Below are 20,027 nucleotides of genomic sequence, written 5' to 3'. Positions count from 1 at the left end.
ACAATATTCTGTCACAACCGCATGGACAACATATAAATAAACAACTTAAATACAAAAATAAATATGGAATTTATTCTAAAATAATAAAAATCATGATAATAAAAACCATGTCAGTAAGAAATAAAGTTGCCTGAAAAGCTTTGGTAATCATGTCAGCATCATCATCATCATCATCATCATCATCATCATCAGCATCATCATCATCGTCGTCATTCTCAGTTCTCAAAGACAACAGCAGAAACAGAAAGCTGCTTCATCACCAAAAAAATAAAAGTTATTTTGATTAAAATTTCTCAAGAATTAAGTGAATTTTGGTTATTTAGCTCCGCTCCTTTTCCCCAATACCATCCAATCCAGGAAGCACTTTATCGATCTGATTAAGTCATTTTCTGAATATCACATCTATCATCTTACATTAAACTTATGAAAAAAAGTACATAGATATCTAAATAGATTTAGTTACATTTACTGTAGATTTAATGTCGCTTAATTCATCCAACAGAGATGCTTGCGTTAGTTTGGCTCCTCCCCCTTATCGAACCACGTCCAATCAGAGTCCACTGAGAAGAATGAGTTTAGAATGATAAAAACATTTAAAATTACGTCTGGCACTTCCTGGTATTGGTTTTTACAATAAAAAAAAAAAAAAAAGATTTACTTCACTTTAAACAAATACACAATAAGTGAAACTTAGAAGACTTTCATCAGACATTCTGGTGTTTTTGGATGATAAAGAAAGAAAATCAATCCAAAAATCCAAAATCAAGTATTTCCAGGATTAAATTTCTGCTTTTCAAGTATCAAACAGCTTTGTAAATAATAAAATATGTCTCTCTTTTTCAAAACTAGAATATTTATCTTTGGCTGAACTTTAAAAAATATATATTTACTATATGTTCGAAACAGGAAGGCTGCAGTGTCATGAGTTGTTCTCTCTCTCCCGTGTTTCAGCCTTTCAGGAAAGTTTTGGACTTTGTATGCCGTCGTCGCCTCCTCTTCTGCCGCTCGGTGTCGGACAGCCTGCTCGCTTCGTCATACAGCCACGGAAACTCGAACAACGCCTTGCTCTGGATCACATTGTTATCCATCTGTGCGGATAGAGAAAAAAACAGATGTTACGGCAAACGTTTAAATTGGTCAGAAACACTTTGTGAAAAGCTCCAGACAGGTCCTCAGGAAGTCCTGCTTTAGGCCTTGAGACATGTCCCGTACCCCCAGTGGCCCTTCCGTAGTCCAGTCCAGGAAAGATCGTCACTTGTCTAGCTATAGATTAGAGATTTGAGCGTGTCGGGTACCTGGATGTGCTGGAGGGAGTGAAGTCCCGGCAGCAGCTCCTCCAGCTGCTTGTAGCGGGCTTTCTTCAGCTGCTGGACCTTTTCCAGGATGTAGCTCAGGTCCTTGCGAACGTCGTCGCCGCCGGCGCTGGACGTGGTGACACCCGAGGGCGTCGCCTGCAGGGCGGGGCCGGGCGTGGGCAGCTGCTTCAACATCTGGCCCAGCAGCCTCTCGTAGGCCTCCAGGACGCCGCCCATGAACACCATGTTTACCTGAGGGTGGAGGTGAAACCAAAGTTAGCCGAGCTGAACGACTGACGGCTTTCAACAGCTCTGACATTTAACCAACAACAGAGCCATCAAGAAGACGTCCGTCCAGACGTAAACCGTCACATAAACCACCCGTCCTGAAGAGGCTTCCCTCATGCTGAAGGTAAACAAAAAGAGTTTCTCTGCCAGGCCTCAGTTTGAAGCCAGAGCTAAATGGAACAAACTGACGGCCATAAAGAACCAAACCAGAACAAAGCAACCTCCTGAAACCGGACCAAAACTGAGAGAAGGGTTGGAAAACGAGCCAAAAGCTGAATCAAGCTGGATCTGAAAGCTTTTTCTGTCCAAATGGTGAATGGAGTTTACTGAAACAAAAGCCCCCATGGCTGCCATGTGGAGATCAGCCCATCCACCAAGATTTTGTTCAAGGACACTTTGACATGGGGACTGATTTTGATTGGGAGATGACCCGCTGCAGCGTCTGAGCCACAATCCCACATGAACTGAGATCCAACGCCGGTTAAACTGGAGCTGACAGGCGGGAGTCAGAGTGGGCAATCTCCAAACGCGAAGTGAATCAGAGAGGCACCGAGCCTTCTTCACTCTCTGGAAACACGTAATCAGAAAGGTCAGATCGACACTGTGGCTGAATGAAAACACCACCTCAGTTTTTTCCATCTCTATTTTTATGTGATGATTCAGTTCTTCTGAAACCTGGACTTTTCCTTTGCTCCTCTCAGCGATTCAACGGTTCGGTCGGGTCAAGTCAGAATGTTTTTCCACCAAAGAGCAACTGATTACAGAACAATTGACACTGGCAATGAAACACGTTTCTGGCTACCATCTCCAGATTTTCGCACTGGCAACACTAGAACAGCTCTCTCTGAACGAGGCCAAACAGTTCGTCACGCAGGACTCAGTTTGCCGCCAAGGCGTAGCGTTTCTACCGACGGATCCAAACACTCATTCCTAAAACTGGATCGAAACTGACCGAAGGGCTGGAAAATGTCAACAACCCACGCACCCAACTCAGTCAGCCCACAAGGCGGTTGTCACCAGAACTGAAACCGTCCTGACGCAGCAAGACTGACGCCGTTTCACTTTCAAATGAATTCATTTAACCCACAGTCAAGTCTTCTGAATCCAGTGTGATCATGAAGATTTCCTACAGGCCGTCGAGGCAGAGCTCCGTTTCCTCAGAGCAACAATCCAACTGTCGGCCCTTCGAACCGAGATGAATCTCAAATGATGCCGCAGATGTGTTTTCTGCAAATATGTACTTTAAAAATTGCGTCCCAGTCCTGAAGCACGATGAGAAAACAAATGAAACGGCTCTTCTGGAGTGACGGCCGCTGGAAGATGAGGCTCAACGCAACAACTATTTCCATCAGGAGTGGATGAAAACTACATGAAATCCTCAAAAATGAGTCAGTTCAGTTCACTGAGGCCTCAAATTCACTTATAATGACACTTCTTTCTAAAAATCAATAATACTTCTTGTTTCTGCTACGTATGACTGCGGGTTTTGCTAAACGCCGTTAGCTTCATCGTTCATTATTAGCTTCTGATCATCGACGACGACATCGGCGACAGAATTCGCTTTCAGTCGCAGCTTCTGAGAGAGAAAACTGGAGGAGATACAAGCTGCAGCGTTCAAACACTCAGCTGTGAACCAGAAACTGATCTCTTCAGCGCTCGAAACCAGACGACGGGCCAGCAGTGAAAGTACAGCCCCGGTTCTGAAAGTCGCTGCAGAAAGCAGAAAAACACGCCACAGAAACCTCGAGGTACACTGCAACACACACAGGAAACCGGACGACTTTCATGCTCCCTGTGTCTGCTGACTCAGCAACGAAAAGATGGATAAAAAAAAACATGGAGCTCGAGAGAGAAACCAGGTCAAGGTGCCCAAGCATCGACTGGAAGGCTTCACATCAACCAAACTGGGAAGATTTTCACAACTCTGACACCTAAAAACCCAGGAATCTTTAAAGAACTCTCCAGAAATAGATAAGGATGCAGGCCTGTGGAGCAGCACCAGTCTAGGAAGCTAACCGGCTAGCCTAGCTTAGCCTTATATAGTGGAAGTAGTGTTAAAACAAGCACATCAAACTGTACTCACAATAGATTCATTTATGTTTTTGGTTAAAAAAAAGCGGAAAGAAGGATTCTTTGAGTCACTCGGTTTGTTTCTGCTGCTGCAGAAGTTCACTGAAATTTCATCAACTTTGGTGGGATGAGTTTGAAAGTTACATAATGTTTCAAGCTTCCCAGTTAGCTTAGCTTAAAAGAGAAAACACAGGTTTGGAGAACAGATTTACCAAACTTCGCCTGTGACCAAACAGAAATGTTGAATTTATTTGCCAAATTTAAAGGTTTTAAGGACCTGGAAAGTAAAAAAAAAAATTAAAAAAAAAGTATTTCTATTTCCCGCCCTTTTCCTGTCCTCATGCTAAGCTGACCAGAAGATGATTTTTTCTTTTGCTTGTTTCTTCATAATCATTAAAAAAAAAACAATAATTAATTTTACCAAAATTTGATACCAAACAAAAACAAAGAACAAACGTAGTGATGAAGTTTCACTGACCGGTTCGCTCTTGGACAGCAGCTCTTTGGAGAAGACGGGCTTCCCGTTGAATCTTTCCTTCGCTGAAATCTTCTGCAAAATGTGATGAGAAAAAAAAAATATTAGCAGCTTGTATTTTCATTTTCTTCTTTCAATCGAACCATCAAAGAATCACGTCAAAGCAGAAAAACCTTTCTGTGTCAGTTCATGACTTTCAGGAGGGTTCTGCATATTGGTGGTGCTTTCAATGACCGTCAGACATTTGAAGTGTCAGTTACTTCATTTGCCAGATTTTAAACAAAACCTACTTATTGGTGCATTCGAACACCGCTGGACTCCACACTTTTAATTGAAAACAAATTTGAGGAAAGAGAAAAGTTTGTTCTCTTAATTTTTCAACGTTGTTTGTGAAGACTAACACACTTTTTCATTGTCCCTGAACGCACCAAACATTGGCCTCCAGAGATGTAAACAAACTGCAAATCAGAAGAGCTGAAAAAGACCAACAAGTGCAATTTGATGAGATGGCGGTGCATTCAGGGACACCGTGACATTTATGATTTTTTTTCTTTCTTTCTTTTTTTTTTTTCCTTTTTTAAAGTCGACTTTCGAGCCCCCCAACGCACCACGAGACCACGCAGTGGCAGAACGGCACACAGGAAGTCGTACAGGGAAACTGCTGTGGGTGAAGAGGCGAACGGAACAACACACTAGTGTGTGTGTGTGTGTGTGTGTGTGTGTGTGTGTGTGTGTGAGTATGTGTGTGTGTGGACAAAGCATTACAGACAGCAAGTACGTCTAACTGGTGGCATCTGTAGCAGGTATACTGCGTTTGTGCTACCACCACTGTTTGTATAAGTGTGTGTATTTGTATGTGTGTGTGTGTGTGTGTGTGTGTGTGTGTGTGTGTGTGTGTGTGTGTGTGTGTGTGTGTACTCACGTAGTGCTGCAGCAGGTTCTGGATGGTTCTGTTCATCTTCGGCGGGATGTACGATCCCCCGACCTCGCTGGCAAACAGCCACACACACAGGCAGAGCGCCGCCCTGGCCACGGTCACCATGGTGTCGCCCGGTTCGATTCCCTGCAGGCCCGCTGAGGCTGGTGGACGTTGGCAGTGGCCCCGAAGAAGCTCAAAGTGCTGAAGCGTCTCCCAAAGCCGTCATTTATAAGGCTGCGAGCGAGACAAGAGAGAGAGAGAGGAGCCGTGATGATGAAGGTGTGAAAATGTGGTTGTGCTGTTTCCTTTAAATCACCAAACTTCATAGAAGTGGGTGAGGGGTCTCGCACCACCGGCAGCGGCACCTCCACTTCACAAAACTCACTCTTTTTTTATCAGAATCTGCAGTCTGCATGCGGGCACACACCTGAAGTCCACATCTAGGTGGACCCTCACACACACACACACACACACACACACCCTGACACACACTCTGCAGCTCTGCTCTGCATGTGCAACGCTCACACACTGCACTGCAAGGGTCTCCACTCTGCAGATCCTGCAGCTGGACTCGGAAAGAAAATGTTCAGGGAACACAAGGTGACCATAAGGAAGTGAATGACGAACACTCAGACCCAGAGAGATCAGGCGGAGCAGCGGTGCTCCAGAAATGTCACGCAAAATGTCAAAAAGTGCACGGAAAATTGTGAGTGCAAACTGATATGACGCTGCTAAATGGCCCAGAATGTCAAACTCCGTCAATAAAACCAACATAAAGAAATGTAAGATGAGCATAAAAATGCAAAAAATGCCAAAAAAAAAACTTGTGAGAACTGTCAAGATGCAAAAAATGCAAAAAGTGGATTTAGGTGAAATCATGAGCAAAGATTCAAGGCATTCAACATGGAGTCTGTGAAAACTGTCAAAATGGGCCAAGATGAGGCAGAAAAGTCCAGAAAGATGTGAAATGAATTCAAAAGTCAAAGCTATGAAACGACTAATGTCAAGCCCACAAACACTAAAAACTGCTGGGTTAAAAAATAATTTAATGCAAATGTTAGAGCAGAGGAGGATGAACCCCAGTTTTGGGTTATTTTTAACCCAACGAAGTTGAATTATCCAATGCAAAAGCTGGGTTATGGTAACTACAATTCGGGTTGTTCCCAACCCAACTGTTAGCACTTTTAGCAACTCAACACATCATGCAACCCAAGGGCTAATAATAATTCATAATCATTACGGAGGGGGTCAAAGTAGTCATATACAGCATGGTCAAGTGTTTAGTACCACTTTAAGAGGTAAAGGATGCATTTAATGTTCATAAGATGTGTTAATGTTCATGACATTATGCCATAATATACTCCCTTTCAAACAAAAACTTTTAATAGCAAAGAAAAAAACCAAGCCTCTAACCCAAAAATGGTGCATCACTTTGAAAACCCAGAAACCTGGTTAAAATAACATCTCTATAACTCAGCAAAAGGGCGACTCTTCATAAAAATAACTCAAACACTTAACTCAACAGAAGTAACTCATCGATTACATTTCTGCCATCAACCAAAACAACCCAGTATTTTTTAATATGCAGTTTCTATATTTAACATTAAAACAATATAAAATAAATAAATTACACTGGTAGTCAAAATACCAAACGATATTCCTGAACATGCCACAACACGTCACGATACATCATGAAACCTCCCAGTAAACCACGATCAAACATACCAGGAATACAGAATTGAGCAGGATACGTCACGTCGTCAACACGATAATCAGTTTACGTCGTTTTACTGTCACAGCACAGAACGACACCATGTGGCGCAATTATATATAAACTCTAGGACAATGAGGCTGGTGTCATATGACAAGCACTTGATACAACATATTAAATGGAAAGAACATACAAAACTTGTTTTGTATTATAATATATTTCTTTATAAATTGGTTGTCATTTGCATATATTTGAATATGTGGGAACTGGGAAACATTCGAGCCGATGATCGGTTTTCCTCCGATTTGCATAATGCCGCAAAATTGACCGAGAGTGTGACTCCGCAGGAAAGTTCACTGTGACGAGCGAAGACATTGGATGACATAAAGCAGAAACAGGAAATGATGTGACGACGCAGAGGAAGAGGAAGATCCCCTCTTCAAGGTGTGAAGAGCTTCTGGTGAATGATCAGCGGCGCCTCGGTGGGTTTAGTGGAAATGGACGCCGGGCAGGTTTTTCTCGTCACTCCCATTTATATGAAGCCTGAAAATGTAAACCAAGCCAAAGAGCAGCAGAAGGGCAGAGGCTCTAAAATTAAAACTGCTTATGAGAACATGAGAGGGGGAAGTGCCAGTGGGGTGAAACATCCTTGCAGCTCTGTGAATGGCAACACTCGTTTAAGCTGAAACGGGAAAATTTAATTGCTGAAATAACTTTTGGAAAGTAGGAGCTTTTTGGAAACACTGCAGCCGTAGTAAATAGTTCTTCTGCATATGTGAAAATAGATGGACAGTAATGTTTTCCTCCAGCGTGTCTCGACTCCCACCCCAGATCCTCCTTGTAGAGTTGAGAAGAGCAATGCAACTTGATCGTTCGCCCAGATGCTGCTCTCTGCTGGTTTCACTGCAAAAACATCCAACAGCGCTAACTTGCAGCCTGACGTGCTAACTGCATCGCTTCTGTCGTTTCTGTGGAAACGAACCGAGAGACTGGATGCTAACATGTCAGGCGTCCACCTGTGAGGACGCCGGCGTTTCTCGCCATCCCGTTCGGATGTAGTCCAGGCAGAAGGGTTCGGGTTAGGGTTAAAGTTAAGGTTAAACCCTAATAAATCCTCAGCTTCACACACATCCTGCCTCTCAGACGCTGAGCTCAGCAGAGTGGAGCCAAAGCGGCACAGAAAGCGAAGGTAAGCTGTCTCCCAGGTGTGAGGATATGTGGGCATCCCCTCCTCTAACCTCACCCTCTGGGGCTTCACACAAACAACTTCATCTCAGTTTGGAGGAATTCGCTGCAGTTTCTGCAGAAATAAAACCCTCCTGCCAACTCTTCACTTCCCTCGATAACAAACAGTGGAGGGTTGAGGTTTCTCTGAGAAGCTCCTTGAGATCATTGAAGAACTTCATTAAGTCCTTGTTGGTGTTTCACGTAGTCTTTTTCAGGTCAAGTGAAAAAATGACATTTATGTTTTAAAATTTTGATTAATCTTTCCTAACAAATCATATTGAATTTAAAGGTTGTTTTCTAGTTTGTTGGGGTCTAAATATAACAACTGCGGCAGAGGGAGGGATTTTTAGCAGCCTCTAGTGGCCAAAGAGAATATGACCTCAACAGAGACTCAAGTTAAAACATTAAAGTTGTATCATCAGCATAAACACTGATCTTGTTTCATTTGAAGTTACATAGAGATCAATAGTTTTTTGGGGTTTTTTTCCAGATTGCTTGTGCTACATCGATCTCTAAATCTGTACCTGTGATTGTTTTTCATCAACAAAAGGAGAATTTATTCCATAACTGAGCCTAGCTGCACTCTGACAGCGCAAAAAAAAAAAAAAAATAAAGTTTCGTCTTCACACCTTCACCTATAATCAGATAAAAACAAAAAGTAGTTCTAATCAGGCTCCCTGCGGTACACCGCTGCACACTTTCAGAAACAAGAGGATGGCACTGCAGTTTCATCGTAAAGGAAGGTTTAGGTAATATTGAAATCATGGTGTATCTTTTATCTGTTAAACTTTTAGTCATGTCTGTATTTAGATGTTAAGTCGTACTTTTTATTTTTAGCACGATGTGGTCATTTTATTTCAGAACCCGAGAGGCCAGAAAACAGAAGTGGTCCTCATGGGAAACCCTGCGGTACTCTCACAGTCTGATCTACTCATCGCCAGACGTTAACTTCATTCATATACGAGGGAGATAACAACTCTCAGGCCAGACCAGGAAGTGTTTTTGACTGCGTGCTGGTAGTGAAAGTGTTTAGCCGAACTGATGAGCGGCTGCAGGTTTGTTAACGTGACCTTTAATGACCTTTAATGTTTAAACTCACCCGAAGCTCGTCGTCTCCACTCTTCATGTTTTCAGTAGATAGTTCATGGAATTGAACCCTGCTGCTCTGAATCTGTGGGACTGACAGGAAACAACGTTCAAACGGGTTAATATCTGTAATATTCATGTATCTGCTTGATTCGGCCTCATAAATTGACTCTGACTGAGTTTGGTTCCACCACAGTTCGAACATACTGCAGTATTGTTGGAGCTCATTTCTCTGTTAGTGATATTCAGTTTTTGGTCATTTTCTAATTTTCAAAAGATAATATTAGTTGGTAAATTTGGCTTGTGATGCAGTTTTTTGGAAGTATATGTTTTTATTTTGTGTGTTCTTGGTCAAATATTCAATAAAGGTGATTTTATTGAAGAATTTCTTTGCTGGTAGACTTCAATGTTCTTTTTTTTTCACTGATGGTCATTGAACCAGTATTTCATATTGATTTTTTAAAATTAGAATTCTCTTCAGTGTTCATTTAATTTTAAATGGATTGTATGTCAAGTAGTATTTACAGCACCTTCTTCATTATTGGTGCATTTCAGAAAAGAAAATCTTGGTTTGTCCGTCCAGGTGTGCCACAGGTAATCTGACTGGGACCACTTCTCTTTGCAAAGTTCTCTGTTCCGGAATCAAATGAAATCTTTTTTTTTTTCTTTCTTTGCAGATGATATGTAATATTTGCCAGGAGTTTTGGATGTGAGACTGCGACGGAGCGATGAGAGTTAAAGCTGTAGCGTTGGTGGTTTGGAGAGCTTAGCTTAGCGGTTAGCTTAGCGGTTAGCTTAGCTGACGTCCCGATGTGACGTCGAACCCTCCTCACCAGAAAGGTTAAATTCGCAGCGTGACTCAAACGAAGAGACGTTTTTCCAGATTTCACTCCATCTTCCTGTGATGATTCAGTTTTTCTGCACCTTGGCATTTCCTCTCTCCCCCCCGGCTTCACCTTTTCTCACCTGTCTGGTGAAGAAAAGCCCCGCATGATGTTTGGTTTTAGAGGGAAAAACCTGACATTCATCACCCATGTGAAGGTCCACAGGAAGTCCTGGAGCCACAGACAAAAAGCTTTACTAAAGGGATCAGGGGCTTTTAGACGGTAAATTCTATATTTCTATTTTTATACGTTTACATTTTCCACTGTTTACTTAGTGCTTTTAAAATTAATTTATTTAATCATTCATTTATAAATTGATTTGCCATATAAACTCAACATTCTGACCTACGGATTTTCTAAATTCATAAATCTGACTGAGATCTTTTCTCTCTCTCGTGGTTGAGCGCAGATGAATGGTGGACAACAGAAACCAGCTCCAACCACAGATTCCTCCCGGTGAGGCCCTGGAGGGGAAATCCCTGGTGTGACGGCTGCAGAGAGGGAGAATACAATGATGTCAGTGCTACGTCACAGGAAGCTCGCCGCTGTTATTCCACACTAAGAGCTTCTCTCTCTTCCGTCTTCTGACAGTTCCTCATTTTTCAGGTAAAACTGCCTGAACGTGTTTGGACTTGTTCTCATTTTCATGATCATTTTGTTCCATTTTGAGCTTTTAACTCTTTTTGTACCACCTGGATGACTCTCACGAGCTTAATTCTGACCAAAATTTTGATTTATGGAAATGAAAATGAAAGGTCATGTCACGTTTAAAAAGAGAAGGTTTATCTGAAAGAGTCATAATGGTCCAAAGTTTCAGTTTGTGGAAGTGTTTGAAGTGACGTTGGTCTCGGTGGATTCAACACTGAAATATAGTATTTTTTCTTCTCTGTTCCCATTGTTCCAATAAAAGAGCTGTGCGCTTTTAAACTGTGAGATTTGTTCAGGGATTGATGCACCAAGTTTCAATGCACAATTTGGCTACTAAATGCAGCATGTTGTGAGTTTGAATCCGGCAGCTGCCCTACTCCTTGAGCACATGCTGAAGAATCTGTGAGGACGCTGAACGATGTGATTCACGTTGAGTATCACTCCTGTAGCCATACTGCTCGGACAGGGTAAAAAATATAAAAACTAAATCCATTTACTGGAGATATGATGAGAAACACAGTTTCAAAAATACGTAATTGTGTCAGACTAGAAAATCTGAACTAAAATCAGTGTCGACTCGTTGCTGATCAACATGATGCTGAAATGATATTGCTGCTTCAACACTGGCGAGATTAGTAAAATCTAATCAAAATTCAAGAGTTTTACAAAACTGATGCCTGATGTTGATTCAACAGTGACTCTGTCAAAATACCGGCTGGGTCGGCGTTCCTCAGGGCTCAAGTCTGGGCCTCCGTCAGTTTCAATTGATCCATGACGAAAAAAGAGACTGGAACTGAAAACTGATTCTATTTCTTTAATTCTGTGTTTTTAACGTAGAAAATGTTGAGACGAACTCTGAAGTGTGAACTATGAGCAGCACAGAAACGGAACTTAAAAAGTTTTATTACCTGAATCCAGGGTTGGGAGGGTTACTTTAAAATTGTAATCTGGTACAATTCCAAGTTACTTGTCAAAAAATGTAATCAGTAACTTACTCTAATTACTTCAATTAAAAAAGTAACATACCAGACTACTTTTAGATTACTTCACCAGCAAACATAAAAATAAAGACATAGACAAATACAGTGTGTCGTCCTCACGGCGTATCGACGACTCTACACAGCAAACACACAAAGCTCTGAGCGTTCTGAACTCTGCTGGACTCTGTGTGTTCAGCCCAAATCAACACCAACAGCCTGACCTTTAACCTCTAACCTACTGAGAATCTGTCTTTCTTTCTGACTCAGATCCGCTCCATCAGTTCAGACTGTGTTCCTCTCGTTCTACAGTCCAGCAGCAGCAGCAGGAGTCTGCTGTGCTGCACTGCTGCAGGGAGGACCAGTGCTTTGTTTCAGGTATGGAATTCACACTGTTTCTTGGAGAGTTGAGAGTTCATTCAGAAGTTAATGTTCAGCCTCCAGAAGGGCTGCAAAGGGGCGGAACATTTCCGGTAAATTTCCAGAAACTTTCCATGGTAGGTTAAGCTGGGGAATTATGGAAATATTCAAAATTAGAAAGTTTTCATGGGAATTATTGGGAATTTATGGGAATTAACTGCACTGTAAATTCTAACAAGTTAAGTTTACTCAAAAGAATTTAGGAAACCGATTACCTTGGGAAATCTAAGTAAAAGAACTTAACTGTGTCAAGTAGAGTAAAATTATCATATCTGAGGGAGCCTTTTCTTTTAAAGTTGTGAGCACTGGAAGCGTCTCAGTGATGTTAACTTCCATCCACGTTTTTTAAACTAAAATTCCTTGAGTCAAATTAATATAGTCCACGGAACAAATTGGCACATGGTCCAGGGATCAAACCCATGACCTTCTGGCTGTAAGGCAAGAGCACGAACTGCTCAGCCACCGTGCCACTGATGATAGATTGTATGGACTTCCAACGCTGTGTGAGTGTGTAGTTATTACTAAATAAAATGCACTTCATGTACTTTAGTTCAGCTTACGTAAAAATAATAATTCCCAAAAATAGCTTTATGAAAACCATTATTTATTATTTATTGTTTTTTTGTGTCCGTATTTGCAAACAGCAACAACAGTCATCAGAGGTCGACTTTGGCTGAAATGTTATAAAATTTGGTGGCTTTACAAGAAGCTCCCCAACACCACGTCTTCATCGGGAGTCCGGACATTCAAATTACAAACAAAAGCTGGAATCAAGGCCAGCCTGTCGCATTGGGCTGTCTGCACCGCTTCAACAGCTGGCATGTTCATGCCTCCTTCTTCTTCGTTGGTAAACGCGCACCAAGCGGAATGGTCACAAACTGCCACACACTCAGAAGAGTCCAGTAAATATCACTGAGTGGAGAAAGTACAGAAAACTTGGTGAAACAAAGGAAACTTCAAAAACTAGCATGAATTAAGTTGAATATACTATTTACACCTAAGTCATGTCACTGTTTGCATTTACAGTGTGGAAATTGGGGGTAATTAAACAAACTGCATCATATCCAAATATAAATGTAAATATTTTTTGTCAGAAGCAGACATCCCTGCAAAATAATACAAAAACATGACATTTCAACAGATTTATTTCAGTAGAACTTTAAAGGGGCTGTATCATGCAAAATTCACTTTTTGTATGTTTTATCGCTGTTATATAGTTATGTACTCACCAAAAACACCCCAAAGCATTTTTTTTCCTTCGTGCCTGCGTGTTTGAGCTTTCCTGGTGTTTCTGCTGCTCAGAGAGGCAGCCCCTCCCACCGTGAAAACTCTCTGTTTCCCACGTTCACGTCACACGGTGAAGATGGCTCCCCTGAGTCCCCTCAGTCCATCAAACAGTATGCGAAGCGTTTACACTACAGCATACTACATAATAACCCACAATGCATTGCACTCCCCCGAGGTGAAATCAACCTGCTAAAGCTGATTTAACTTTAGCTCTAAACTCTTCAAATGTACAAGTTCTTCGAGATTTTTTTTTAAATGAGGCGACAAAGTGGTCGTTTAGAGCCCGACTATGTCTTTTATTTTTCCGAATACCAACCGTTTAGGATTTTGTTCGGACGAATTCGGAGACATTCAAGCCAGCCGCAGTGAGCAACGCACTTCCGGTTATTGTCACCAAAATAAACCACCCCTTTCCCTTTCTCATGCAAAAAAACCGCAGTGATCAATCTGTGCTTTTACTTTGAAAACAAGAAGCCAACCGCTCCGCAATATGTCCCGCTTAACATCGCCATCTGGACCGTTGTCCCGTTAGACTTGCAGGAGTGTCAAACTCCTGCCAGAAAGGGCCGAGTGGCTGCAGGTTTTCATTCCAACCAAGCAGGAGCACACCACACTCCACTCATGTCATCAGGTCGTCAGTGTAGCTTGACGACATGAGTGGAATCAGGTGTGCACCTGCTCGGTTGGAATGAAAACCTGCAGCCACTCGGCCCTTTCTGGCACAATTTTGACACCCCTAACGGAAGTGGACCAGGATGCCTTACCGATGGAGAGTGTTTTCGGCCCTTCATCGAAGATCGGCTCGCCGTCTTCGCTACATCGTGGTTGCTGTCAACATGGACCTGCTGTCAGATGTAAGTGTTGTATTGTTCTTTGTCTAAACCATTTGTAATAAATGTAAATCCCATCCGAAATTTCTAACATAACATACCTACTAGCACAAAAACTGGAGGGAAAATTATATGTATAACCATACTCAGCTTGGTAAATGTACATCATTAAGAAACAGTCACTGTGAACTGAATAAAGTTTATTCAAATGAATAAATAACAAGATAACCAATAATGTGGAACAAATTTTTCATAAAATCTGTTCCAGGTGGCATCAAGAGGGCCATACTGTAGGGTGAATCCCCAGGTTCCTCTTCTGCGCCTCTTCTTCAGCGGAGGTGATACTAGGAAGGACTTCCGTGTGTCCCGGGAGTCCCTGGACAGCCTCATCCAGCTTGTGGCAGACAAGGACCATGGATGGGGAAGGTGCTTTAAGGTCCTGGTGTTCGTGTACTGGCTGGCCTGTGGGACGTCCTACCGGGTTGTGTCAGAGGCATTTGACATTCCCCGCACCACCTGCCATGACATGGTCCACGAGGTCAGCGGGGTCATTCAGGGGGTGTTCAGGAGGCTCATCCGCTTCCCTGACAGGCAGGAGCTGGAGGAGACCGGCGCTGGATTCCAGCAGCTGGCTGGCTGCCCAGCTTTCTCCAGAGTGGCAGGAAGCATTGATGGGTGCCATGTCCGCATTGTCCCACCTGGGAGGTTTGCGGGGGACTATTTCAACAGGAAGCTGTTCCACTCCGTCCAATTTCAGGCCATATGTGACCACAAGGGCCGTTTTCTGGACGTGGTAGTGGGCTTCCCTGGCTGTGTGCATGATGCCAGGGTCCTGAGGAGCAGCCCGTTCTCTGTGCACCAGCTGTACCCACCTCCTGGATGGGACCTGATTGGGGATGGTGGATACCCCTGCTTGGCTGAGCCAATCTGCCTCCTGACACCCTTCAGGGAGCCTGTCCGCAATGCCATGGAGGGCAGGTTCAACGCCAGGCTGTCCAGGGCACGGTGTGTGGTGGAGAGGGCTTTTGGAGTCCTGAAGACGAGGTGGCGCTCCATTTTCCTCAAGGCACTAGAGGTGAAGGTGGAGTTTGTGCCTGAGGTCATCACTGCCTGCCTCTTCCTGCACAACCTCTGCATCGCCACCGGGGACATTGTGGAGCCTGAGCTGGTGGAGGAGGAAGACGGTGGTGATGATGGAGGCGAAGGACATGAGCCAGTGCAGCGGTCTGGGTCTCAGGAACAGACTGGCAGCTGCAGTTTCTGCACCGACAGACCGGGAATTACTGTTAATACAGGGAGTTGTTTTTGTGAAAAATGTTCAAGTATTTCTTGTTATTGTTGTTTCATTGAACCCTGTTGTAAATAGTTAGTGCCTCTTAAAATCCAACCCCACGTCCAAGTCGTAAGAGGTGGAAACGGGTGAAGTACAGGACTGCCAGGCAGGGCCAAGTATGATGGGAAGGTCAGTCATCCTGGCAAATACAGTAACCAAGAAGGCCTGTCTGGATCAACCTGGAAACACGCTGGCCAACGGGGCTCTGGTCAGTGTGCAATAAAACATTGCCTTTTGGTGAATCTACTGAAACATTTCCAACAAATATTGTATTTCCCTCTGCCAAATCTTCTACATCTGCAGAAGTGCTTAACAATGGACTTTTAGCTGTCTTTCCATTCAATGTTGTCTTTATTTTGTCATTACCTCCTCCCAAAAAAGCCGTAGCTTACATTAATGTGTACAACTTTAGACAAGATGACAACTGGTTACCGAAATTGTGGAATAACAATGCCTCGTCTATTTAAATGCATAATTGAAATGTATGATTAATCTGTCTACAAAGCTATTTATTCATCATGGTCATGGCTACCCAACACTGCCAGCACTCACTCTACTCCAGCGTCTACATCCCCATACTATTTTGAAGTTTTTGAGTGGTGTAAATGTAACACTGGCACTGTAAAATATGATGTGATGTGATCACATCTCATCCTGATCCTATTCCACTCAAACTAACAGTCACTCATGTAATGCACACATTTATATGGCAAAGTACAACAGACACGCTGACACTGAAAACTCTTCCCCAGAACACTTATTCTACATTCAAACTCATTTCTTGTTCAGGAATTTCTCTGTGATTTCCATGAGTTTGTCTTCTCTTGCCCGGCTCTGTCTCTCTCGCTCCTCTCTCTCTTGACGCTCCTCCCTCACCCTCATGTCCATCCACTCCCTCCACTCCCTCTCTCTCCTCTCAGTACTTCTTCTCTCCTCCTCTCGTCTTTCTCTTGCAAGCCGCTCTTTCCTCCCGGAGGAAAGTGGCCCAAACGTCACGTTTCCCCCGGGAGACGCCTGATTTGGATGCTGGGGGGGGACCACACAAGCATGGTCATGGTTCTGATCATGATTTAAATGCGTAACTTTTCAACACCAGTCAAAAACCCACCACCATCATTTTTTATATTAGTATATATTTGTTCACACTGGCACTGTCATGCTTTTGTTATTCGACTCACTTTGTACTTTTGCTTCAGGTTCTCCCATTTTTTCTTCACAAAGGAAGCCTCCACCTTCCCCTCCAAATGATTGTCCCTGATGAAGGTTCTGTACAAGTAAAGGATTTGTTGACTGTATACAGATACAACATCTTCTGCCCTTACACTCATCCACTGAGAAACGATTCCTCACCCAGGACGGGCCATTTTAATATATGTTATGACCATTGAAAGACAAAAAAATACTTACTCATAACCTCGGACTGCGGCAGTGCGCCGCCCGGTGAAGAGGGGCTCGTTCTCCCCCCTCCATTTGATGAGCCGCTGCTCGTCGGTCCCTTGAAGAAACAAACACACCGATAACGTTGAGGTATGCGGACTAACTTCGGATGTAGGTTAAACGGCAACCATGTTAATAAGTACTTCTACACCACAAGTCGTCGTTCTTGGCGAACTGTATCGATAACGCAGTTTGTACCGCTGACGTTATGTGGCACTAAATGGGCTAACGCTAACCGGCGGGAGCGATAACACGACGTGACATTACATGTAATGCACACAACAAAGAATAGATGACCTACGCATCTTCATCTGACTGCATACAAGCCATTAAGTCGCTGAAACACTTAATAATTTACGTACATTTGTAAACTTGCGACGGCTCGTCCGCCATGGTGCTGCTGCTGTTGTTGCTGCTGCTTCTCCGTGCTCATCGGCTTCCGCTCTCCCGCTGTCCGTCACGTTGCATCTTGGGTAGTTTCAGTATGAGTAGTGAACACACGATGTCTACTCAATATTTCTGGCGAATGTAGTATACATCCGGGAACTTCTCGCATACTCAAAATCGCACACTGCCAGTGTAAACACACTGCATACTCAATAAGTTAGTATGAGTAGTAGGTAAGTATGCGGTTTCGAACACAGCCAGAGCGTTTTCTCTTTCGGGTTTCAGAATTAGCCCCAGAAAATCTTTTATTTCACACAAAATGACTTTAACTTAGCGCCAAAAATAAACTATTACCATGTTAATGCCATTTCTAGGGTTTGGACTGGCTTAAAAAGCAGGATACAGCCCCTTTAATTTTTATTCTTGTATGAACAATTATTTTAATGAACAACAAAAACATGAATGTTGAGTAAATACCCCCCCCACACACACACACACACACACCCAATCTGCAGAAGAAACAGCATCAGATTTGAGCTAGCTACCACCATATGGAGCTAGCCTCTTAAATGGTCAATCCAATGAAAAATATCTTTCATTTTGCACCTAACATACCAGCCAGTTAGCTACTGCAACTGTATAAATACATTTTTATTTAATATTTGCAAGTTAACAGGGCTTCGGTAAATATATTTACCTCATGTTATTATCAAAACTTAGTTGACTATATTACAATTCAATAGGCTTCAATCGTCTTGTGCTATGAGCTCAAAAGTTTGGCCTGCAGGCTTCAAGAAATCATCTGTGCACGTGACGGAGGAATGCACAGTGCATGTAGGGGGCGTGGCCTCAGTAGCCCTGCAGTAAGCAGTGTGGTGTGTGCAGTGATGGAGGAGCAGACTTGCATTAAATCTGGTTGTTCAAGCCAAGACTATGTTACAGTATATTCCACCAACTGTATTTAAGTTCCCTGTTAAGGGCCAGCCTTCAATTTTGTAAATTTCTTATTTATTCCCATATATTCCTGTTAATTCCTGTTAATTCCAATGGAAAGTTTCCAACTTTGAAAATTCCCAAAATTTTGCAACCCCAGCCTCCAGTAAATCCTCAGTCCAGGCTGAAGATATGATCTCCATCAGATTCTTCTGAGTTCAGCCTGATGAGGCTGGTTAGCAGGTTACTGACAGGTTACTGACAGGTTACTGACAGGTTAGCAGGTTACTGACAGGTTAGCAGGTTACTGACAGGTTAGCAGGTCACTGACAGGTTACTGACAGGTTACTGACAGGTTACTGACAGGTTACTGACAGGTTAGCAGGTTACTGACAGGTTAGCAGGTCACTGACAGGTTAGCAGGTCACTGACAGGTTACTGACAGGTTACTGACAGGTTACTGACAGGTTACTGACAGGTTAGCAGGTTACTGACAGGTTACTGACAGGTTACTGACAGGTTACTGACAGGTTAGCAGGTTACTGACAGGTTAGCAGGTTACTGACAGGTTACTGACAGGTTAGCAGGTTACTGACAGGTTAGCAGGTTACTGACAGGTTAGCAGGCTACTGACAGGTTAGCAGGTTACTGACAGGTTAGCAGGTTACTGACAGGTTAGCAGGTCACTGACAGGTTACTGACAGGTTACTGACAGGTTACTGACAGGTTACTGACAGGTTAGCAGGTTACTGACAGGTTAGCAGGTCACTGACAGGTTAGCAGGTCACTGACAGGTTACTGACAGGTTACTGACAGGTTACTGACAGGTTACTGACAGGTTAGCAGGTTACTGACAGGTTACTGACAGGTTAGCAGGTTACTGACAGGTTAGCAGGTTACTGACAGGTTAGCAGGTTACTGACAGGTTACTGACAGGTTAGCAGGCTACTGACAGGTTAGCAGGTTACTGACAGGTTAGCAGGTTACTGACAGGTTACTGACAGGTTAGCAGGTTACTGACAGGTTAGCAGGTTACTGTCAGGTTAGCAGGTCACTGACAGGTTAGCAGGTTACTGACAGGTTAGCAGGTTACTGACAGGTTACTGACAGGTTAGCAGGCTAACAACACTTTAGCTTCACTGTGGGTTCAGGTGTGCTTCATTCCTGTAGATGTGTTTTCAGGTTCGATGATGAGTCCCTGGATGTTGAGGGCATTTTCACAGCCTGAGGCAGAATTTAGAGAAGTTCTGGGCCTCATCTGACTGAAATACAAAATGATGTCTGAGTTTCCACCAAAAGAAAGAGTTTCTCTCTGGAGCAGCCGTGACTCCAGCAGCAGGGGGTAAAATCCACGGCAACACCGGGTGTTTAATTCACGATTAAACATAAAAGAGTAGAGGCTGCTCCAAGACAGCGGTGGATTTGGCGTCTACTCTTTATATATCTACGGCGTCTATTGTTTGTGTATCTGTGGGGGTGTGGCGGTTTGTGCCGTTAAGTGTCACAATGTGTGTATACGGTGCAGGTCTGTTCTAATTCTGGTACATTCCGTCTGATTTTTAAAAGTAATCCCACTGAGTAATCCGTGTTTTTATCAGATATACCTGCAACGAAATAATTATTTTTTTATGTACTGTAATGGATTACAGCTACTTTTTTGTATCCTAATTACATAACGCCATTACATGTAATCCTTTATTCCCCAACCCCGCCTGAATCAAGGTGTTGTTAGTCTTGTCACATTTCATTCCATTTTGGGATGTTTTTAATTTTTAATTTATAAAAATTATTCTAGTTTTTTCTCTTTTACTTATATATAT

The 20,027-nt window shown here is 43.0% G+C and overlaps 2 protein-coding genes across 2 annotated transcripts; one reads left to right on the top strand and one right to left on the bottom strand.

Annotated features, from left to right (window-relative positions):
• LOC115404256 (interferon gamma-like) lies at positions 1–5,227 on the bottom strand. Its single transcript, XM_030113512.1, has 4 exons — positions 5,051–5,227; positions 4,132–4,203; positions 1,296–1,547; positions 1–1,088 (listed from the first exon to the last, which is right to left on the bottom strand). The coding sequence occupies exons 1-4, from the start codon at positions 5,168–5,170 to the stop codon at positions 948–950; spliced, it is 585 nt and encodes a 194-aa protein (XP_029969372.1). The 5' UTR covers positions 5,171–5,227; the 3' UTR covers positions 1–947.
• Positions 5,228–13,940: 8,713 nt separating this feature from the next.
• LOC115404620 (putative nuclease HARBI1) lies at positions 13,941–19,743 on the top strand. Its single transcript, XM_030114026.1, has 3 exons — positions 13,941–13,954; positions 14,451–15,304; positions 19,733–19,743. The coding sequence occupies exons 1-3, from the start codon at positions 13,941–13,943 to the stop codon at positions 19,741–19,743; spliced, it is 879 nt and encodes a 292-aa protein (XP_029969886.1).
• Positions 19,744–20,027: the final 284 nt, after the last annotated feature.

Source organism: Salarias fasciatus, chromosome 17 (genome assembly GCF_902148845.1).
Source record: "Salarias fasciatus chromosome 17, fSalaFa1.1, whole genome shotgun sequence".
In the NCBI taxonomy this organism is placed as follows: Eukaryota; Metazoa; Chordata; class Actinopteri; order Blenniiformes; family Blenniidae; genus Salarias; species Salarias fasciatus.
The sequence above is the reverse complement of the archived record's forward strand: the minus strand, read 5'-3'. Positions and strand labels throughout refer to the sequence as shown.

Bases quoted from the DNA above. Each gene is read 5' to 3' on its own strand.
- LOC115404256 (XM_030113512.1), bottom strand. From the start codon at position 5,170: ATGGTGACCGTGGCCAGGGCGGCGCTCTGCCTGTGTGTGTGGCTGTTT. The intron at 1,548-4,131 runs GTCAGTGAAACT...CTCCACCCTCAG, and splicing joins TGCTGTCCAAGAGCGAACCG to GTAAACATGGTGTTCATGGG. The intron at 1,089-1,295 runs GTACCCGACACG...CTATCCGCACAG, and splicing joins ACTCCCTCCAGCACATCCAG to ATGGATAACAATGTGATCCA.